This window comes from Acartia tonsa, chromosome 12 (assembly GCF_053477335.1).
Source record: "Acartia tonsa isolate MP-2025a chromosome 12, ASM5347733v1, whole genome shotgun sequence".
Classification (NCBI taxonomy): domain Eukaryota; kingdom Metazoa; phylum Arthropoda; class Copepoda; order Calanoida; family Acartiidae; genus Acartia; species Acartia tonsa.
Window position 1 is genome coordinate 28,957,639 of NC_137271.1, and position 23,938 is coordinate 28,981,576.

The 23,938-nt window shown below is 31.3% G+C and overlaps 2 protein-coding genes across 13 annotated transcripts; one reads left to right on the forward strand and one right to left on the reverse strand.

Annotated features, from left to right (window-relative positions):
• Positions 1 to 34: 34 nt before the first annotated feature.
• Positions 35 to 22,652, reverse strand: LOC145334364 (cysteine-rich hydrophobic domain-containing protein 2). Of its 12 annotated transcripts, none has more exons than XM_080179812.1 (9): positions 22,501 to 22,652; positions 21,942 to 22,188; positions 4,553 to 4,763; positions 3,367 to 3,483; positions 2,442 to 2,701; positions 1,883 to 2,226; positions 1,555 to 1,613; positions 1,162 to 1,410; positions 35 to 624 (listed from the first exon to the last, which is right to left on the reverse strand). In XM_080179812.1, the coding sequence occupies exons 2-5, from the start codon at positions 22,052 to 22,054 to the stop codon at positions 2,651 to 2,653; spliced, it is 492 nt and encodes a 163-aa protein (XP_080035938.1). In that variant the 5' UTR covers positions 22,055 to 22,188; positions 22,501 to 22,652; the 3' UTR covers positions 35 to 624; positions 1,162 to 1,410; positions 1,555 to 1,613; positions 1,883 to 2,226; positions 2,442 to 2,650. The 12 variants fall into 12 exon arrangements, with proteins under 12 accessions (XP_080035938.1, XP_080035937.1, XP_080035943.1 ...); XM_080179811.1 differs by having other exon boundaries at positions 1,555 to 1,623; XM_080179817.1 differs by lacking the exon at positions 1,162 to 1,410 and having other exon boundaries at positions 1,555 to 1,623.
• On the forward strand, positions 18,095 to 21,585 carry LOC145334480 (uncharacterized). The gene is made up of 8 exons (XM_080179944.1): positions 18,095 to 18,179; positions 18,805 to 18,875; positions 18,995 to 19,062; positions 19,411 to 19,444; positions 19,642 to 19,688; positions 20,220 to 20,311; positions 20,954 to 21,040; positions 21,333 to 21,585. Exons 1-8 carry the CDS (start codon positions 18,158 to 18,160, stop codon positions 21,350 to 21,352), a joined length of 441 nt encoding a protein of 146 aa, XP_080036070.1. The 5' UTR covers positions 18,095 to 18,157; the 3' UTR covers positions 21,353 to 21,585.
• Positions 22,653 to 23,938: the final 1,286 nt, after the last annotated feature.

The following is a 23,938-nucleotide window of genomic DNA, read 5'->3' on the forward strand; positions in this document are numbered from 1 at the left end:
AATATGATCATTTTAAGGAATAACGTCCTTGACATGCGTTATTTTAATTTATAGACAATCCGACATGACCTACTTCTAGAGTAGTTGCTCTACTAAAAAGACGGAATATATTGTTGTAAAAGTATTATTGAGATAATAATAAGATACTGGTTACATAGTAGTTTTAACATAACATAGCCTCTCACATATTTAACAATTTTTTAAGTAGATTTAAATTTAGAGTATTAGTAAAATATCCTGTTAAATGAAAAAGGGCTAGTTCTATTTTTGAAATTAAAATATTTTACTTTTTTATGCTGCTTGTATCACAAAAAAACAACCGAAAATATTTTTTACATATCATTTAAAAAAAAGGTATTTGAAACTATCCTTCAAATAAAAGAAAATTTATAAGCTTTAACACATGGTCTTAACTTGACATTAGCTAAATAGCCTAAAACAACAGTTAATAATATTGACTTCATAGGCATAAGTTTAAAACATTAATACAACAAAAATGCCGGACTAAAAACAGTAAGTATAATTTTGATAACCCAGGTAAAGATACACGAAATAGCTAGGTAGATGTATTTATGAAGGTTTTTGTAGTAATAACTTTTTTTAGAGCATAAATATGCAAAAGTGCTTACAAGTTGTTAACAAAGTCGCAGTTTTCTCTCTTGGATCTTAAGGTAAAAGACAATAGCCAATGAGTTGATGTACATCCCCAATAAAGATTAAATTGGATGTTTTTTGAGCCAACCAAGATCAATAAAGGTACTCAAAGTTAAGGGTCAACGAATAGAATAACGTGGTTAGGTATAAACTTTTAAAACCAGTGTAATTTATAGTCTATGTCCCCTTATAGATTTTGTTTTTAGTTAACAAAATTATCCTTTTATATAAAGAAGAAAGGTTTTACTAACTACTAAACCGATTGAGTTTTCCATTTTAAGGAAGCTTTATATTGGTTCCGAGATAGTGTTAGTCTATTTTCTGCCCTTTCTCTTCGAAAATTATGCCTCTAAGTCTAGGGGTGCTAGAAATTAAATTAAGAGGATTATTTTTCTCAATTTTCTATAATACTGCATGCATTTCACTGTTTATTTCTATATGAAATGTTTTTAGTTTTAAAAATGTCATTGTTATATTTTCTTTAAAAAGAAGTCTTTCTATTTCTACCAAAAAAACTCAACGGCTTTGCTAACACCCAAAAATTTTATTTTTTACTGACTAAATTAAGGCAAAATGGATTCTTTGGCCAAGGATAAAAAATTTTCATATTCACAAAATAAATTTAGGTTAGGTATAGTGAAGTGAGAAAAGTATTTGTATAAATAATATGAAAAGGATGTACTAATCATTATATGTACTGTAAATGGTTCTAGTGTACTTTATGTAATATGTACTTTATTTATGTACAAGTGTCATCTAAAAAAAATGAATAATAGGAAGGATTAAAAAATATTTGAACACTTGAAATATTTTTAAAAAAAAATTAATTATTTTAAGATAATTTACATAAAAAAAATTATGAAAAAGTTTAAGTTGGTCAAAATTTTCCTTCTCATTTACCTCAAATTCACTACATATACTAGGTGCAAACAAAACTAACTAACTTTAATAATACATTTCTATATAGGACTCATGGGTGTATATTCTGCACAAGATCCACCCCCCCCCCTCCCCCCGGTTAAAATTAAATTTCCTATAATTCTAAGATATTTTTATGTCTGTAGATGAGAGCACAAGTAGCTTTTTTTAAATCTTCCCCCCCACATCTTGTTTTACGTCAGATTTTCAACATTTTTCTGAATAATAGTATCAGCTGATATTTTAATTTCATTATTTTTTCACCCAGCCCCCCCCCCCCTTAGCCGGGGATCTCAGCCAGAATATACACCCCAGGCAAGATTATCATACAAATGTATTGTTAAAGCGGATAAATAAACATAAATGGTATCTAAAAGAACATATGATAATAATAATAATAATAAAGATTATAAAAAAGCTTGAATTTTCTTCTATAACTTGCCGAGATATGCTTCCAGTTTATTTTGGGTAACATACATTATTCAATACTAATCAGGGATAGGACAATCAAATTATTCCTCCCCAAAATTCTGCCTGTAGGGCCGGGGAAAGAACGGCTGTAGATTAATTATTCCCTGATTTTTTTTACATAAATTTAAAATTTGAATGATAAATTTTGATAAAATAATGTACATTACAATTGTATATTTCACTCTTAAATTAATGGAATAACAATGAAGATTTTGAGTTGATTACTGTAAAATAGTTAGTTAGTTAACTGATCTTAATTTTGTAAATATTATAATAATAAGTCCACTCAAGTTTTTCAAAATATGGAGAAGGGGTTTTCCTTTTCACGACCTTCTACGATAATTACAAATACACACTATTTATATAACCACATTTAAACACAATAATCAACTCAAGACCTTCACTGGAAAATAAGAAAAATAATGTGTTGATATTCATAACTTCACAACTTTGGTTCACCAATAGTCTCTCTAGTTTGAAATTTTATAAATTCAATATTCATTTTATAGTTTGAAATGATACTAAGCTTTAAAATTTATTTGAATATTATTCTGACTGCTACTGTTGAAAGATTGTTACTTGACTTGACGTGACTGGTGTGAATGATTTAGTCAGGCTTGAAAAGATTCTGCTTCGGTAGAAACTCTACAAGTAACACCTAAAAAATAACAAAAGTATATATTGTGTACCTACTATTTTTAATTGCCTTGTTTAGAGTGCCCCTAGAGGACTTTAGAAGTACTTAAAGAAAAGGGTGTGGGGAGTAGTAAGCCCTCACTATAAATTTTAGTTTTGATGAAAAAATATTTTTGGGCGGAAGATTTCATTTTTCAAGGGACAATTTCAAGAGCGAGGAGGTGTTCTTCCCCATAACAGTTATAATCCTTCGCAGGATTTTAAAGAAATATCAATGTTATAAAGGAGAACCATATCGGTCCAGCGGATAGCAGGATACTTTGCAATACACAGACAAACATCCTGTTACTTTTATCAACAACCTATCTCCACTTTTAACCAAACATATAAAACAACGAAGATCCTAACTCCATTTAAAACGACGAAAAATATAATCAATTATTGTACAATTGGAGTAAAACACTAGAGGGAGAAAGGGTTAAATAACTGTATCTCCCCATCGCAACCTTCTTGTGCAACCTTTCTATTGGGTCATTGAAAATCAACCTATGGTATCGCTTATGTTACACAGCCAAGTAGCAGAAGATAATTTAGAAGCAGACGAAGGAGGTCTTTGAAAAATGAAGGGAGGTAGTTGTCTGTATATACATCTATACTATAGATCTGTTATTGTACATATCTACTTACATATTCTAGCATGAGACTGGAGTCACACCGTTGTCTGACTAGCCTCCACTTGAGTCCTAGCTTGGAGTACAGCTGAGAGTTCTCCCAGTCCAACTGCTTCTCCAGCTGGTGACGGGTCTTAATATATCAAAATTTGTCAGGGATCTAAAGGGATAAGACGATGGCCGATAAATTGATGTATATCCCTAATGATGAGGGACAAAATTACCCCTGTAGGTAGATTACAATTAGTGGTTGGAACGTTTGAACACTCAACTTCATAAACCAACCAATAAAAATACCCAAAGTTGTTAAGCCACTGAATAATAAAACTTTTTTACAATACTTTGAGGACTATTGTAATAAACACCCAAATGTCCCCTCCCTTTGCTAGGTTTCAAACCTTAACCTCAAAAAGAATAACAAAAAACATACAGAAAGAAAAGTTGTATTCTTCTCAATTATAAAGGGGGGGGGGGGTTTAATGCAACCATCTCGTAATCAATGTATAAATGGCACTTAGAATTCGAATTTTGATCTGAAATTTTGCATGAGTAATCCTTGGTAGGTCTATTTTCCCTAAATCGAACAAAAAGTTGGAAAAGTAGCGGCTAACGGCTGGCGGCTCATCCGTATAGCCATTTGTTGGGTATTTTCAAGCGAAATCCATCACGAAACCTCTCTCCACATAATGCTCTTTTCCGATCCAAAACGTTTTCAAACAGTTTTAGCCGGTAGTTGCTGGTATTAGAAATCTAAAAAATGTTTTTTTGTATCATTTCACATGATTTAAAGCAAAAATATGTTTCAAAAAGTTGATTTCTACGTAATTTATGACAGATTCTCCCTAAAAATAGCCAAAAAACGGCTAAACGGCTTAGCCGTTACTTTTTAAACTTTTTTTTCGATTTAGGGAAAATAGACCTACCAAGGATTACTCATGCAAAATTTCAGATCAAAATTCGAATTGTAAGTGCCATTTATACATTGATTACGAGATGGTTGCATTAAACCCCCCCCCCCCCCCTATATCTAGTTAGTTATCAAACCCTAAACGGCAAGGATCAAAGATTTACAGATGGTTTAAGTTGTATCAGCTGTAAACTTTTAAAAATCAATCAAAACAAAAAAGTAATGGAATGTAGGTTAGTACTTTTATTATTTTACTTTCTTTCCCAAAAATAATTTAATTTAATTTTCTTCTTACCCTTTTACTCAAGCATATGACCGGCCAGAGGCTACAGCCCAGGGTACAGCAGCAGCACAAACATCCGCAAAACAACCAGCGCACGTTCACCGGCAAAGTCTTGCGTAGGGTCACGTTGACGCGCGTCACCGTCGCCTTGAACTCTTCTGGAGCGACGCGCGCGTGCAGCTGGGAGGGAAATTCTGTGTCGAAACGGTTTGACAGTCCAAATCTAAGGAAAAAAGTATAAGAATATTTTTTTCTTGCATCGTATTATAAACAGCTTTCCGCGGATATAGAATGTACAATTATAAGATTAAAACCAGTTTTTTTTAACCCCGAGGTGCTGAAGGCACTGGCTAAAAAACTGGTTTTAATCTTATGATTGTACATTTTTATATTCGTAGAGAGCTGGATATAATACGATGCTAGACATAGTTTTTTCGTATGGATTAGAACCGGTTCTTATCCACCGGATTCGAATGAATACGAGAAAATAAATTGTTACTTTAACTCGATTGTTTTATTACCTATTCATGATTAAGATCATACAGTCATAGTTAAGTTTTATCAAATATGAAATAAAACAGAACCTTATTTTATTTAAACAAAAATTGGGTAAAATTTGATATTTAAAACATTGAATAACTGACTAAGTTAGTGCCTAATATATCAAATATTTAATTTTACGTCTCAACTTTCCAATTATGAATTTTAAAAATTTAATCATAATCGCAGCAATTCTAGCTAATTTTTTAATAGTTTTGATTCAGGGATCTAAGGGGATTAGACAATTGCCGATTAATTGGTGTACATTCCCTATGATGATATATAAAATTAACCCTCCTGCAGATGAAAGTTATTGGTTGGAACGTTTCAACACCCAAGTTAATAAATCAACCAATCAAAATTAACTAAAGTCCCAAAAGTTGTTATACTAACGAATAAGAAAACGTTATTATAAAAGTTTTGGGACTAGTGTAATAATAACCCATTGTCCCCCCTCTCTCTGGTTTTTATTAGTAAAATTTATTTTGAACCTAGAAAACCTCTTATATTAAGTAATAAGGTTTCTTTGTCTGTAGCTTAAGAAAACGATAATTACTGAACCGATTATCTTCTCTTTCTTCAGCTTCACACTGGTCGTGTAACGGTTTTAGGCTATTTTTTTCTTTTTTTATCAGATTTAAGTTTTGGGATGATTTAAGCTATTTTTCGAATACAGTGCCCCTAGAGGCTAGCAATGTAACCGCTAGTTTTCTCCAAGTAAGGAAACATGAGTACAGATAAATATAATATTTTCTAAGAAATCATTCATAAAAACCTTGGTTAAAGATAATTTGATTAGCTACAATCATACAGACACATAAATAAGGAAAAATATTGCCAGTATGGCTTCGAAACCAATGAAAATCCGCTGGATTAGAACCGGTTCTCAGCCATACTAAAAAATCATGTACAGCATAGTACTAAAGAAAATATGTGATTGGGAGAAAGAAAATGTAAAAATTAAGAGAACTGAAAGTATTATATTCCATTTTTCTCCAATCTTTGGTGAAAAAACTAATAGAATATGTGGGAGGGAGGACAATTTGAATAAACTAAAGAGTTTTGAAAATATTTTCTATTTTATCCCCTTCCTTGCTGAAAAAAAAATAGGAGGGGAAAAAAAAAAAAATTTGCAGCAGGGAAAAAATTTAAAAAATGAATCTTGTGCAGAATATACACCCCTGGTAAAATCATAAATAAAAGTAACAGGATGTCTGTCTTTTTTAGTTTTCTTAACAATGAAATATCCAGGCCCAGGGAAGGTTTATAACTATATTGGAGAGGGTACCTTCACCCTCTAAGAAGCAACATCCTTTGTTAAAATTCGGATTCACTAAAAAATTAAGACATTCAGGTGTTACCAACCCTAAGAGGTTAGCCTAGTTATGTAAGCTAATAGATTATGAATTAATTTACATATATTACCTAATTTTTTCTGTAATAATTACAGAATTGAAAAAAACCAAGATATTTTGATGAAAAGTATGGAGAGTGTTTTGTCACTAAACTTAGAATCCAGTGATCCTTCTTTAGATTCACTTTTCTTTGATTAATTTTAAAGATTTTCAAAAGAAAGGATAATTTTAACTAAGCAAAGCAGGATATTAAAATAACACAATAAGTGTTGACAAAGAGGGTATTTTTTTCTCATAAATCCATAAAGTTGGGTGCAAGCTTCTAGACAAATGCGCTTATTAGGTCAAGCTGTTCTTAATTTTGCATAGATTTAGATAGTATAGCATATAGTAGTAAATTTACAGAAAAAAAGGGCAATGAATAAATAACAAAATAAGGGGGGGGGGGGGGGGGGGAAGTTTGTACACTTATAGGAAATGAAATTCAGTACCAAAGTTTGGGAGGGTCGTATGGGCTTGTTTTTAAAGTTATCAACCTAATTTTTTTTGTAGGCTCTCTTATATGACTTGATATACACGGAAAACTTTGAAAATTGAATTTCGGTACTTTCCTTCTAGGGGCTTGTGGAGCAAAAGACCCCCCCAAAACACTAAAAATATGAGTTCTGACCTTATTTTTAAAGTTATCGACCTGATTTTTTCTTCATAATACTTTTTTTACATACCCGTATCAACGAACCATTACAGATTTCATTTTGGGACTTTCCTTCTAGGGGCTTGTGGAGCAAGAGACCCCCAAAACACAAAAATATGAGTACTGGGCTTATTTTTGAAGATATCGACCTGATTTTTTTTATAATACTTTTTTAACTTAACCGAATTAACGAACCATTACAGATTTCATTTTGGGACTTTCCTTCTAGGGGCTTTTGGAGCAAGAGACCCCCAAAACACAAAAATATGAGTACTGGGCTTATTTTTGAAGATATCAACCTGCTTTTTTTATATAAAAATAATATTTAAACATAACCGAATCTACGAACCATTACAGATTTCATTTTGGGACTTTCCTTCTAGGGGCTTGTGGAGCAAGAGACCCCAAAAATCTTAAAAATATGAGTTGTGGGCTTCTCTTTTAAGATATCAACCTTATTTTTTTATATAATAAAAAAATACTATTTTAACATAAACGAATCTACGAACTATTACAGATTTCATTTTGGGACTTTCCTTCTACGGGCTTGTGGAGCAAAAGACCCCAAAAACACTAAAAATATGAGTTCTGAGCTTATTTTAAAAGATATCAACCTGATTTTTTATATAAAAATACTATTTTAACATAACCGAATCTACGAACCATTACAGATTTCATTTTGGGACTTTCCTTCTAGGGGCTTGTGGAGCAAAAGACCCCAAAAACACTTAAAATATGAGTTCTGACCTTATTTTTAAATATATCAACCTGATTTTTTTTGGAACACTTTTTTTAACATAACCGAATTAAGAAACCATTACAGATTTAATTTTGTGACTTTCCTTCTAGAAGCTAGTGGGGCAAAAGACCCCAGAAAAATATTTTTAGAGATATTGAGCTGATTTTTTTCACGAAAACTTTTTTCACATGTTTGAACTAGGTAGCCACTAATAATTTCATTTTGACACTTTCCTTTTAGGGGAAAGTAGGGTAAAACACCTCCAAAACAAAATAAATTGAGTTCTTTCTCAGGTTATCTTAAAAAATAAGCTCAGAACTCATATTTTTTAGTATTTTGGGGGTCTTTTGCTCCACAAGCCTCTAGAAGGAAAGTCCCAAAATGAAATCCTTAATGGTTTCTTAGTTCGGTTAGGTTAAAAAAGTATTATTTTAATAAGATCAGGTTGATATCTTTAAAAATAAGCTCAGAACTCGTATTTTTAGTGGTTTTGGAATCTTTGCTCCACTAGCCCCTAGAAGGAAAGTCCCAAAATGAAATCTGTAATGTTTTCTTAATTTGGTTATGTTAAAACAGTATTATTTTTTAAAAATCATTTGATATCTTAAAAATAAGCTCAGAACTCATATTTTTAGTGTTTCTGGGGTCTTTTGCTCCACAAATCTGTAATGGTTCGTAGATTCGGTTATGTTAAAATAGTATTTTTATATAAACAAGGATGACAACATCCATAAAAGCGAAGCTCTGAAATGGAAGGACAAACGGACATTACCACTAGTATAATGTCAGAACTGAATAATCAGAATGCGAATGTATAAGAGTCAAAGCAAAATTGTAAAAATTTGTTGAAAAACTGCTTGATACAGAATAATGATTATGGACATACTTACATTTTTAGGTCTTAATTATAGAGTTGCTTCGCTTATAATATTGTACTTTGTTGTCCTAGGAATCAGTATTCTAAAAATCAGACCAATCGGATAATTAGGTCACATACAAAGGGGGGGGGGGGGGGGGGGGCGAAAGTGACACTTTTTGAAACCAAAACTAAAAGTCAAAAGAACTCAACTAAAAAAAGAGTTACAGGTCTGACATTTTGCATGGCAGTTGCTTTAAAGGGCGAATATAGGTTTGATATAATATGAGCTTATTTCAAAGGTGCCATTATATAGATTATAAATAACTTAAAGATATTGACATATCTAATTGTATAAGTCTGTTTATAGCTTAAAACCTTTCTAACTCAAGATAATATTATGTAATAAGTGTGGTTCCCTAAGAACTCAATTACCCTAGCATCACACAAGGCTTCGTAGCAAGGTTGAATTAAAAAGCTTTCGTTAAAGGATAGTCGTAATAACGTGGAAACCAATTAATCAGGGGTAAATATACCCATCTTCTACCTTAATACAAATTATATAAAGTAAAATATTTAAAAGTTTAAAAAAACATTAAATAATGTAAAAAGTAAAAAAAAAATAATTGATAAAATTTTCTTGGAGGAAGAATGATTTCAAATCCCTGTTTTTTTAAGGTTCGTGTGTGTGTGTGTTAAAATTGCGTACATCAGGGTTTTTATATTTTCCAGAATCAACCAATGATCTTTGTACAGAAAATAAACTTTAAGACGTATTATTTACCCTAGTCAAAACTTTTACGCAAATTATTTCTACGCTTTTTAAAAATTTAATTAAAGAGTATATAATCTAAAATAATAAACATTTAAATTATCATTTCAGATGCGTGCCATTGTAATAGTCAATCAAACTTAAGCAAAATAGTCAAAAAAAAGTCTTGTAAAGGGCTAAAATAAACCGTTTGTCGTCAATCTCATTTATCATATGTTCAATTGAAACAGAAAATTGCAAAATCTACTTAAGGATTTTTTTGAATTTTTAAATTTGGCATAGATATTCTAAAAGTATGAAATGGCACCTTTCATATAAGCTCATATCATATCGAACCTATATTCGCCCTTTAAAGGGGAACAATATGGAACTGTGAAGAAACGGCGTCGCAACCGCCCAAAACCGCCGACAAAAGGCAAACAAATTTTTGCGGAAAACGGCGGTTTTCGGCGGTTGCGCCGCTGTTTCTTCACAGTTCCATATTTTACCCCTATAAAGCAACTGCCATGCAAAATCTCAGCCATGTAACTCTTTTTTTCATTAAGTTCCTTTGTTGACTTTTAGTTTTGGTTTCAAAAAGTGTCACTTTCGCCCCCCCCCCCTTTGTTGTTAAAAGTGTAAAAAAATCAACATGTTTAAAATGGACGTACGGACATTTTGGTAATGATTATAGATTTGCTACGCATTCTAACTCGTACCTAACTATTACAGGAATCACTATGCAAAATTTGAAATCGATAGGACAATTCTAACATGCCTAAATTAACGAAAAAAGCTGTTTAAAAAAGTAAAAAAATCAACATGTTTAAAATGGACGTACGGACATTTTGGTAATGATTATAGAGTTGCTACGCTTTCTAAATCGTACCTAACTACTAAAGGAAACACCATGCAAAATTTGAAGTCGATAGGACAATTCTAACATGTCTAAATTAACGAAAAAGCTATCCGTTACGGACGGACGGACGGACCGACCCTAATTATAAAAAAGCTTCGCTTTTAAAAATTAGGTTGATATCTTAAAAAAGAAGCCCACAACTCATATTTTTATGATTTTTGGGGTCTCTTGCTCCACAAGCCCCTAGAAGGAAAGTCCTAAAATGAAATCTGTAATGGTTCGTAGATTCGGTTATGTTTAAATATTATTTTTATATAAAAAAAAAGCAGGTTGATATCTTCAAAAATAAGCCCAGTACTCATATTTTTGTGTTTTTGGGGTCTCTTGCTCCACAAGCCCCTAGAAGGAAAGTCCCAAGATAAAATCTGTAATGGTTCGTTAATTCGGTTATGTTAAAAAAGTATTATAAAAAAATCAGGTCGATATCTTCAAAAATAAGCCCAGTACTCATATTTTTGTGTTTTGGGGGTCTCTTGCTCCACAAGCCCCTAGAAGGAAAGTCCCAAGATAAAATCTGTAATGGTTCGTTAATTCGGTTATGTTAAAAAAGTATTATAAAAAAACTCAGGTCGATATCTTTAAAAATAAGGTCAGAACTCATATTTTTAGTGTTTTGGGGGGTCTTTTGCTCCACAAGCCCCTAGAAGGAAAGTACCGAAATTCAATTTTCAAAGTTTTCCGTGTATATCAAGTCATATAAGAGAGCCTACAAAAAAAATTAGGTTGATAACTTTAAAAACAAGCCCATACGACCCTCCCAAACATTGGTACTAAATTTCATTTCCTATAAGTGTACAAACTTCCCCCCCCCCCCCCTTGAATCACTTCGTGGAACTCTCTCTTTGAAAAGATCAGTTTTATAAGTTAATTTGATGTCCCTCATTGATATACATATTACACTCATCCACCCTTGGGAATTTCAATTAGGATCAAAGAAAAATATTCAAAAAAATAAATTAATTTGAGAAAGAAATAAAGGGACAGTTACATGTAGAAGACTTTAATTTATTTTTAAAGAACGTGTCCTAACTTTTGTGATTTTTCTTTAACCCATTCGTGACTAGCTCCCAAAGTTCAAAGTTTTTATTCACCGGGTTCAACAAAATAGATTTTTTCAATTATTACTCAACAGAATTAAAAAAGTAAGGTGTCAAATTAAAGATCTTACTACTTTTGTTCATAACAGCAATTTTTTCTTCCTTTTTTGTTGCGTTTTAGTACCTTAAAACCAACTTAATTTAAAGAAAACTTAAATTACTTCAAAAGTAAGAGGTCTACAAAGAAAAGATTGCATATCTAAATTCTATGGAACATTTTACATCTACTACTTACTAAAAGCACCGACGAGATATTTTTAAAAAATCACAAAAGTTAGGACACGTTCTTTTCTGAAATTATAATCTTACTACCATTTTATAAGAACCGAAGATTTTAAACCCAGAACCACTTCATTATGCAATCTACATTTTCCTGGATATTTTGTCTACGGTAGTCCATAAGTGTACAGCTTTACAGTACATTGTTTCTATTTGTTAAAGCAACACGTATGATATAAGAAAAAGATTCTGTTTTAAGTAAAATGCTTATATTTCAATCAAAATCTATATTTTTGTATTTTTTACCGATCCACTTCATTATGCAAATCAAAAGAAAATCAATGGGAAAACGTTTGTTTTGCCCTTTTCTCCACTTTTAAAAATTAATTCTGATATAATAACAATTTTTTAAGGGATTTATGCATTAATTATAATGAAAAATTATTTAGATTTTAATGATTTTTCTAAATAAGAAATAATTGAAAAAAGAAATCCTATCCCTATCACATACAAGCTAAATACATGTTAAAGATAAAAATTAGCCTGAAAAGTATACAAAAATGTTTTTTGATGTGTTAAAAAAATCCATTTTAAAATCTTAATTTTGAGGATGATGGCTTTTAAGATGGTCTTACTGGTGGTGATGGTGAGCTAAATGTTATCAAAGTGCATGCCCATGAAGAAAACTTATATATTGAACTATGGTCCATTTTTTGTAGTCATAGCAGCCTCCAGCCAAGCAATATTAAAAAAGAAAAAAATTGCAATTTTAATTACTAAAATTCATAAAGTAAATAATGTAGTTTTTAGATAATGGTTATATTTCATGTCGAGAGGCTCCACTTGAGGCTGCTATGACTACAAAAAATAGTACATAGGTTAATAGACAAGTTGTTGTAATGGTCATGTACTTAGATAACATTTAGCTCACCTTCACCACCAGTAAGAGCATCTTAAAGGACGCCTGCAAGAAATACCACGCTTTAACTGCTGAAAGACTGCCACAAGAAGACCCAATACCCCAAATTTAAAGCCTTCAGCTTCAATAACAAAAAAGTTTTAGGCATTTCAAAATAGCATTTTATGTACAATGGAATTTTTGAAAGATTTCCAATGCTTATAAAAGAAAAAACAATATTAAATTTCGTCGCCTAGACACAAAATTATAACCTTATCTTTGTCAGAAATTTAGATTGCCTGTAACTGATTACATTTTTACAATAAAAACACCACATTTCATAGTCAAAATCTATGAAAAAAATTCGATTTAAATTGCATTTTTAAACGAAAATCATAGCGGAAACAAAGGGGTAAACTAATACAAGCTTAGCTGTGATTGGTTGTTAAGCTGATTCAGCCTTCTGATTGGCTACAGTACATTCGGTGCAACGCAAGTAAAACTTAATTTTTTTTAATGATTTTGACTATAAAAATGGTTATTTTTATTGTAAAAATATAATTAGTTACTGGAAACCTAAATTTATGACAAAAATAAGCTTATAATTTTGTTTCTGGGCCACGTAGTTTAATTTCAAAGTTTTCAACATGAGCATTGCAATTCTTTCAAATTTTCATTGTACATAAAATGTCATTTTAAAATGCCTAGAACTTTTTTGTTATAGAAGCTGAAGGCTTCAAATTTGGGGTATTTGGTCTACTTGTGGCAGTCTTTCAGCAGTTAAAGCGTGGTATTTCTTGCAGGCTTCCTTTAAAGGCCATCATCCTCAAAATCAAGATTTTAAAATGGATTTTTTTAATACATCAAAAAACATTTTTGTATACTTTTCAGGCTAATTTTTATCTTTAACATGTATTTAGCTTCATCCATACGACTGGGGGTCGGCAGCTGTCCTCTAAAGTGATAGGGATAGAATTTTTTTTTCTCAATTATTTCTTATTTAGAAAAATCATTAAAATCTACCTTACACTGTTTTTCATTATAAGGGGGGGGGGGGGGAAGTTCTGACACTTTTGCGTAAACAGTGATTATAGGCTTTGTCTTTGGAGATAATGGATAGGTTATTTGGCAAAAAAGTTTCCTTTTGGGATAGTGTTTTCCTATTTTTAAAAAAATTTTGGATTCGGCGTCCAGGTTCCGGTACTCCAGGCCTCCAGGTGGATTCTGGACAGGTAAAAATTGAAAATTAAAGATAGAACAAAACTTATTTAACAAAAGTTTGTACTTTATGGATGGTATGAACTAATTTGAAGAAATTTTTGAAATCGGGCTCCAGGTTCTGGTACTGCAGGCCTCCAGGTGGATCCTGGACAGGTAAAAATTGAAAATTTTTATTTTTAAAGTTAGAACAAAACTTATTTAACAAAAGTGGCTTCTTTATGGATGGTATGAACTAATTTGAAGAAAATTTTGAAATCGGGCTCCTGGTTCAGGTGCTGCAGGCCTCCAAGTGGATCCTGGACAGGTAAAAATTGAAAATTTTTAATTTAAAAGTTAGAACAAAACTTTTTTAACAAAAGTGGCTTCTTTATGGATGGTATGAACTAATTTGAAGAAAATTTTGAAATCAGGCTCCAGGTTCAGGTACTGCAGGTCTCCAGGTGGATCCTGGACGGGTAAAAATTGATAATTTTTACTTTAAAAGTTAGAACAAAACTTATTTTTACAAAAGTGGCTTCTTTATAGATGGTATTAACTAATCTGAAGAAAATTTTGATATCGGGCTCCAGGTTCAGGTGCTGCAGGCCTCCAGGTGGATCCTAGACAGGTAAAAGTAAAAAAATTTTACTTTAAAAATTAAAACAAAACTTATTTTTACAAAAGTGGCTTCTTTATAGATGGTTTTAACTAATCTGAAGAAAATTTTGAAATTGAGCTCCAGGTTCAGGTACTGCAGGCCTCCAGGTGGATCCTGGACAGATAAACAGTAATTTTTTACTTTAAGTGTTTGAAAAAAACTTATTTAAAAAAAGTGGCTTCTTTATAGATGGTATGAACTATTTTGAAGAAAATTTTGAAATCGGGCTTCAGGTTCAGGTACTGCACGCCTCCAGGTAGATCCTGGACAGGTAAAAATTGAAATTCTATACTTTAAAAGTTAGAACAAAACTTATTTAACAAAAGTGGCTTCTTTATGGATGGTAGGAAGTAATTTGAAAAAATTTTAAAATCTGGCTCCAGGTTCAGGTACTGCAGGCCTCCAGGTGGATCCTGGACAGGTAAAAACTAAAATTTTTTTCTATTAAAGTTAGAACAAAACTTATTGAACAAAAGTTGATACTTTATGGATGGTATTAAATACTTTTAAGAAAAATTTGAAATTGGGCTCCAGGTTCAGGTACTGCAGGCCTCCAGGTAGATCCTGGACATGTAAAAATTGAATTTTTTCACTTTAAAAGTTAGATCAAAACTTATTTTACAAAAGTTGATAATTTATGGATGGTATTAACTAATTTGAAGAAAATTTTGAAATTTCAAAATTTACTTCAAATTACTTCCTATTATCTTTAAAGAAGCCACTTTTGTCAAATAAGTTTTGTTTTAACTTTTAAAGTAAAATTTTTAAATTTTTACCTGTCCAGGATCCACCTGGAGGCCTGCAGTACCTGAACCTGGCGCCCGATTTCAAAATTTTCTTCAAATTACTTCCTACCATCTATAAAGAAGCCACTTTTGTTAAATAAGTTTTGTTCTAACTTTTAAAGTAAAAATTGAAATTTTTACCTGAACCTAGAGCCCGATTTTAATTTTTTTTTCAGATTAGTTAATACCATCTATAAAGAAGCCACTTTTGTTAAATAAGTTTTATTTTAACTTTTAAAGTAAAAATTTCAGTTTTTACCTGTCCAGGATCCACCTGAAGGCCTGCAGTACCTAAACCTGGAGCCCGATTTCAAAATTTTTCTTCAAATTAGTTAATACTATCTATAAAGAAGCCACTTTTGTCAAATAAGTTTTGTTCTAACTTTTAAATTAAAAAAATTCAGTTTTTACCTGTCCAGGATCCACCTGGAGGCCTGCAGTACCTGAACCTGGAGCCCGATTTCAAAATTTTCTTCAAATTAGTTCATACCATCCATAAAGTACAAACTTTTGCTAAATAAGTTTTGTTCTATCTTGAATTTTCAATTTTTACCTGTCCAGAATCCACCTGGAGGCCTGGAGTACCGGAACCTGGAGGCCGAATCCAAAAATTTCTTCAAATTAGTTCATACCATCCATAAAGTACCAACTTTTGTTAAATAAGTTTTGTTCTAACTTTAAAATTAAAAATTTTCAATTTTTACCTGTCCAGGATCCACCTGGAGGCCTGCAGTACCAGAACCTGGAGCCCGATTTCAAAAATTTCTTCAAATTAGTTCATACCATCCATAAAGTACAAACTTTTGTTAAATAAGTTTTGTTCTATCTTTAATTTTCAATTTTTACCTGTCCAGAATCCACCTGGAGGCCTGGAGTACCGGAACCTGGACGCCGAATCCAAAATTTTTTTGAAAATAGGAAAACTACATCCCAAAAGGAAACTTTTTTGCCAAATAACCTATCCATTATCTCCAAAGACAAAGCCTATAATCACTGTTTACGCAAAAGTGTCAGAACTTCCCCCCCCCCCCCTTAATGCATAAATCCCTTAAAAAATTGTTATTTTATCAGAATCATTTTTTAAAAGTGGAGAAAAGTGCAATACAAACGTTTTCCCATTGATTTTCTTTTAATTTGCATAATGAAGTGGATCGGTAAAAAATACAAAAATATAGATTTAGATTAAATATAAGCATTTTACTTTAAAAAGAATCTTTTTCTTTTATCATACGTGTTGCTTTAACAAATAGAAACAATGTACTGTAAAGCTGTACACTTGTGGACTACCGTAGACAAAATATCCAGGAAAATGTAGATTGCATAATGAAGTGGTTCTGGGTTTATTTAACTTTATTACTTTAAATTTTAAGTTTAAAATATTTAAATGACTCTCTTGTGCCTGGCTAGGAATATTGAACATGAAAAAAAGTTGTTCTGCCTTTTCTTTATAGCTAAACCCCTCCTTCTTATAAAAATAATTTAAAATTAACTATTTACGTTTGATTACCAAACCACATTACAAAGAATTTGGTTAAGTAATATCTTAATCTTTTTTTCATTTACAAAAAATATAATGATCTCAAGTAGAATATTTTACTTTAAATTTTTCATTAAAATTTAAATATTTTATCAATTTTTGGTAATTAATCCTTTTTTTCCAAATAAGGTTACTTAACTAAACTTAAAATAGGTATAATATATCATATAAATATATTAGTACAGTTTTTCAGGGAAGAATATTTCACATTAAAAAAACCTTTCCAGTATGATTAATGTCCGCTGGATTAGAACCGGTTTTCAACCATACGAAAAAACTATGTCTAGCATCGTATTATATCCAGCTTTCTACGAATATAGAAATGTACAATCATAAGATTAAAACCAGTTATTTTAGCCGGCGCCTTCGGCACCTCGGGGCTAAAAAAACTAGTTTTATCTCATAATTGTACTTTCTATATCCGCGGAAAGCCGTTTATAATACGATGCGAGAAATAACTATTCCAGTATGATTAATGTCCGCTGGATTAGAACCGGTTTTAAACTATACTAAAAAAATCATGTATAGCATCGTATTACAGATAGTTTTCCATGAAAATTAAAATAACAATTGTAAAATTAATACCAGTTTGGTTAGCCCGGGGAACCTAAGACCCGGATTAACAAAACTGGTGTTGTTTTTATAATTTTTCATTTTGATATCCGCGGAAAGCTGTCTATAACACGATGCGATAAATAACTATTTCAATCTCAAAATTAAAACAAAATGTGTTAGGTATTCTCCTTCAATTCTTACTGACATGTATGTGCTTTTTATGTAAGTCAGGCAGGAACGGGACCAAATTTTTTTTGGATATTTCCATTGAATTTTGATTGAGTAGCTGCGCTATTTATCGGGCGATTTTTTCTACAAATATTTATTGAAAATGAAAAAAGCAGCGGGGAATTTTTGGTTAAGAAATGAATATAATTAGCATAGAAATAGATATGAATAACATCATCAAAAGATTTCATTATACCATCACAGAATATAAATAATTTTATCAATATTATTACAGGGGTTATTATCAACTCAAAATAAAATAACATTGTATTATAGACAGCCTTCTGCGGATATCAAAATGAAAAATTTTAAGACTAAAACCAATTTTATGATTTTATGTAATATACATGGAAAATTGTCTGTAATACAATGCTAAAATAGTTTTCAGTAAGGCTAAGAACCGGTTCTAATCCAGCAAATATTAATAGCTTTCGAAGCCATACTGGAAAAAATATTATTTTCTGCCTTATAATTTAATTTGTATGAATATAAATGTAATTAATAATGTAAAGTATATAAATCCCTGTAAAATATTTTTGTATATAAAGTTGGCATAATTTGAAAGAAGATCATTCGACGACGGGAAATGAGAACTATTGCTTGTTTTGGTAATTATACTTTTACTTTATTATCAGTCATTTAACTATCAAAGAGGGGGGAAGTTTTAACACATTTGCGTAAACAGTGAATATAGGCTTTATCTTTGGACTGAGAAGATAGGTTATTAGGGATAAAATCATTCTTATATAATGAATTTTATCCCTAATAACCTATCTCCTCAGTCCAAAGATAAAGCCTATACTCACTGTTTATGCAAAAGTGTCAAAACTCCCCCCCCCCCCTTATTATACATCAACCTAATATCTAGGGTCAGTCCGTAAGTCCGTTATTTACAAAAAATGAGTTTAATTAATAGTTAGGAATGATGTAATATCACCTACATTATCGAAATTTAGGTGCTTTCCCTTGAAGTGCCAGGCAATCACCGACCCCATCCCTCAATTTTTAAAATTTTTGATTTTTTACCTAACCCCGTGGTGCACTAACTCTACGGGGCTACCCTGTGGCCATTATAAAGTGAAAATGGGGGAGGGGGATAGTTTTTATCAAACTCTGCGATGTAAAATCCTACGGAGCTACTTCTACCCACTATTACCCAACCTAACACTATTTTAAAATTAATATTTATGTAGATATCAAATTTTGAGGCACATTAATCTATGTTTTATTTAGGATTAATAGTATTGACACTCTCAGCTGTTCTCATCCAAGCAGAAGATATTCACAACCCTTCAAATGAAGAGGTTAGAATAGTTATTTATCGCATCGATTTATAGACAGTTTTCCGCGGATATTAAAATAAAAAAATATAAGATTAAACCAGTTTTTTTTATTATCATTAATATTGTCATCTAATGTAAAGGTTTTGAATTATGACGTACAAGACCATGAAGAAAGCTACGCTCCCCAAAGTATGGATAGGGCAGCAAGGTAAATTGAACTTAAATATTTCAGCAGATTTTCTATAAGATTTGGAAGATTTTTTAAGACTTCAAATCATGATGATATATAAAATTAAGGTGGTATTTTATTTGCCCATTCTTTAAACTACTTTGGGTTTATAAAGAAACTATTTAGGCATCAGCATTTTTTACAATCATTATGGCGAAAATATACTATAGCCAAACATAATGAAACATATTTTTCTGTGTATATCATGATAAATTCACCACATGTAATTAAGATAATATCTTAACTTTATGACATCCATTAGCTGTCAATAAACACTAAAAAAACTAATTTTCAAAAGATAAATACAAATACTTTTTATTATTTTAGAAGTAAATTCTCCCGAATAATGCGTTCTGATAAGGTGAGTACTTAAAACTTTTTATAAGGGGAGGGGGGCAAGCATTTCAAAAACTATTTGATTACTAAATAAATCTGACAAAAATCACCCCCTATTCACCTTTTTCTTATTAAAATTATTCCTATCAGAACTTTAAGATAAAAATATTCACTAATGAATCCTTTTTTAAAAACTTATCTATTAATTTACTTTTGTTTTAGTTTGCCAGAATTGTGAGAGGTCCCACAAAATTGATGAGAATTTTAAGGTAGCATTTTTCCTTTTGATAAATGGTAATTTTTTAGGTGTAGAAAAATTACAAAGGCGCCGTCCAAATTTCCATTCTTAGAGGTTATGTAGTTTTATTGTAAAGTCTAAGAAATACTATATCAAAAGCTTTTATTTAGTCCAAAATACACAAATTTTGTTACTCGCAGAAAATATTTGATGGTACACGAAAAATATTTTTCCTTTTTTCTTACATTCTTAATCTTAAGCTTTTTCGCTATTTATGACTCAGATTTAAATCTACCCTTTTACCAGGTAGAAATGGGACATTGGCCTGTCTATTACACTAGTCCCTAAAGTTGTATAATATAGATTTCTTACCTATTCCTTAGCTCAACAACTGTGAGGACTATCATTAACTTTAGATTGGTTTGTCCATTCAATTTAGTGTCCAAACGTTTAAACCACTAATTTTAATCTACAGAAGGGGTAATTCTGTGCATCATCATTAGGGATGTACAGCAATTTATGAGCTATTGTCTTATCCTTTTAAATCCCTGTGATTATTCAGAAATGGAGAGCAGAAATTTGCCCGTATCATGAGATCTAGTGCCAGTGATTACCACCAATATCCTACTCAAATGAGGGTTCTTAGAACACCAGGTAGTTTAATTTTTTTTAATGATTCCTAGAACAACAAGGTATAATATTATAAGCGTGTTAACTCTATAACATTAATCTAATCCTAAAAATAAAAGTATGTTCTTTTACTGTATCCTGTTTTTACGCAATTTTTACAATTTTGTTTAGCCTAACAAATTAAAGTTCTGCTTATTTCGACACTACAGGAGTTATTGTTCGTTTGGAATTCCCTTTTTTCCATGTAATTCCACATAGGGTAAACGAGCGGACGGATCCTAAATGCAAAAAAATACAATTTTCAAAGATATTACACTTAAAAAAAACTCAGTGACTTATCTCAAACTTTAAACCTGTCAAAACAAGTTTATTATTGAAACAAAAATGTATCATTTTTCTTCATACGGACATTGATTTCAATAACAAATGTTTTTGACAGAAAAAATTGAGATAAAATCAATTTTTCTAAGAGGTAAAATAGTCCCAATCTAGAAATTCATGAGAATGTCTGTAAATAATTACAAAAGCAGAAATTACAGGGAAGGTAGGGACATTGAATTGTAAATAACAATTATTTGTTTTTATTGTTGGGAATGTAGATCAATTTATCTCCATTGTGATATCCCAAATATCCCTGACAAATTGAAACTAACTAATAATGTTCAGAGGTGAAATTCACCCGAATTCTGAGATCCTCTGGAGAGCCTAGGTATCTCAGAATTCTCAGATCTATGGATGACGAAGATAATCAAGGTAGAAAATAGAAAGATAGTGAGATATATTATATATATCTATGTAGAAAATAGATAGATAGCGAGATAGATTATATATCTTTATTATAAAGGACGCTAAAAAGAAACGTTTTAGCAGAGAATTATTGTCATTGGTAGTATTGTTTCAAAACTTAAAAACGACAAATTATCGTATTTTTTCGTCATTCAAGCTGTTTAAAGCGAAAATAAAAATATAAAATATTTAGCAGAAATTGTAATTGTAAGTGTAATTACATGGCTATAACAGAAATATAAGTTATATATTATTTTAGACTACGAGCACGACATGTAAACCAACAAAAACGACACTAACCATCCTCGCGCCAAAATAACTACCCTCAGAGACACACAGATAGTATATAAGAACCTGCTGGAGATTAATATTATTGTATACTAGTAATTAAATTAAATATGGAAGCAACTATTATTAATAATATATATATGTTTGTCCCATCTATTTATGAAGATGTAATTTAAAATTTTCGCTTGTATTTTATGTTTAAATAAATTATATTTAATCAAAAATATCTTAATTTAATCAAAGTGTTGCCTGTAGTATATAGGGATAGAACAATGAGCGAATAAGTATAATTATGCCTTTGATAGCTTGTTATAATAATAGGAAGATTGATTAGTACATCAGTGTTTTCTCTTAGACTAAACATGCCTTTAACTTTTTCGCCAGTAAAATAAATAGGTTCTCATATGTATATCTAATTTAGTAACAATACTAGCATTTCATCAAGTAGCTTAAAGCCATTTAATTTGTTCATAAATGATAATTATTACTAGTCCTAGTTTTTATCTAGAAGATAAAATATTGAAAGCAACACTAAAATTATAGAGTAGCTTTGCCATACAATACAAATATTGGTACTTACACTGTGATATTCCCCGCTCCTCTGACAATAACTGGTTCTGGTATGAGACTAATGTTTGGTGCATCTAGTACTGTGTCCTCCAGGTCTTCGTAGATTGCATCAAAATCCGCCATCTTGAATTTTTTCTTAAGTCAGCTGTTTTCTTTGTCTTGAGATTTTACGCGGTAAATTGGATAGCGCACCAGCTGCTGTTTAGCTTGTAGCAAGTTGTTTCTTGTATAAAACTTTTTCGTGCATTGATATTTTTCTAAAGACAATCAAAACATATCTTATTTTTCTAATTACTTAGTTAAGAACAATAACAAATAAGAAAAGTAGCGAACTAAATAAATAGGTTAAAATAATCTAAGCACTGATCGTGATTATAAAAATTTGGTTTAAAATTCCCAATCTTAACTAGAACACTGCCATACCCCATCCCCTACCTTCCTACTGGATGAACGAGCTGTCCAAAAATGATGTCCATGATAGCAACCTAGATTGAAGACAATTTTACCCCTGTCACAATATCTTTAAAAATTCTTTGTCTATTGTTTCGTTTAAATTATGTTTTAATTGCCTTAATGACTGTTAACTGTAATTAATTGACTGTATTTTAAATCTTGAACTCGAGTAAATGCTTCGCCTGTAGAAGTCATACATTTTTAAACGAATAAACTAAGGCATTTCTGAAAAAAAATAATTTGGTAGATGAAACCTAAATAGAAGCATTATTCTTTTTAAAATTTAACAACTAGTAATTGCGTTTAAATGAAAAAGGAAAAGAGCAGGTATAAAAATAGCATAAAACAATCCCAGGACTTATGCGGAGCTTCCTTAAAATTATGAACTCAACAGGTTCAGAGGTTTTTGAGATCTTATTCTTAACGGAAAACATTGCTACTTAGTGTAATAAGGGATAGATTGATGGGCCTTATCTTGTTGTGAGCAGAAACTATTTAAGACAACCAGTAATGCCCAATTTGACAATAAAATCTTATCCCAATTTTAAGTCCAGACTTCCCACAATCATACAATATAATTTCATTTAGTTAAAACTTAAAATCAATCTTTACCTGTTACCTAAAAAAATAAAATTCAATTGGAAAGGTACTAATATTACTACTTTATAATCTAATCTTTGAGTAATAAATAAATCTTTATGAGAGGGTAACGGAGGTGGTAGTAAGCATATAACAAGGGCGTCCCATAGTGTAGTGGTTAGCGCACTACTCTTTGGTTTGGAGAAACCGAGTTCAAGTCCCTCCATAGACTACGTACTTGGTTGACAAATGCAGTCGCAATTTGTCAGATTGTAATCACTCAACCTTCCCTGAGATGCCCTAGGGTTGTAAGAAGGGAGATTTGTAGGAAGTTGGGATTCTACATATCAAGCAACTTATATCATGCTTTCCCCCGTCCATGCTCCTCATTCATATGAAATGAGAGTGCCATTAATTCAGGGTTGTCGAATTGGGCACTTTTTTTGATATTGGGCGGCCCAATTGCCCAAAAGGGTTTTGGGCGGGTTTTAGGCGCCCAAAAGTGGTTTTGGGCACCCTTTTTGGGCAAATGTCATAAAAAACATATAAAAAGGATATAAAATAGCCTAAAACCATACCGAGACTTATTATTAGAAATAAAATAGCCTGAAACCATCTCAGGACCTATAAAAGCTCCACTGGAAAGGAGAACCATATCGGTTCAGCAGTTAGCGAAATCCTTCTCTAGATACAAAAAAGCTTACTAATTTATATAGTTAACTAGCGGCTACGTCCCTAGAGGCCTCTTTGGGCACTTGAGGAGGGGAGAGTCAAATTTGATAATCCAATTATTATATTAGATTTGAAAAGAAAAAGTTAAAACAAAGGGATAGTTCTATGAAGTGTATTTAAAGAGTTAAGGTACTTAGAGTAGTGAACTTTTATATTTCTTAGTAGAATATATTAGGCATTGGATAGATATGATTATATGTTAAAGAATTTTTAACATTGACCAGACCAAACTTTTTTTATTTG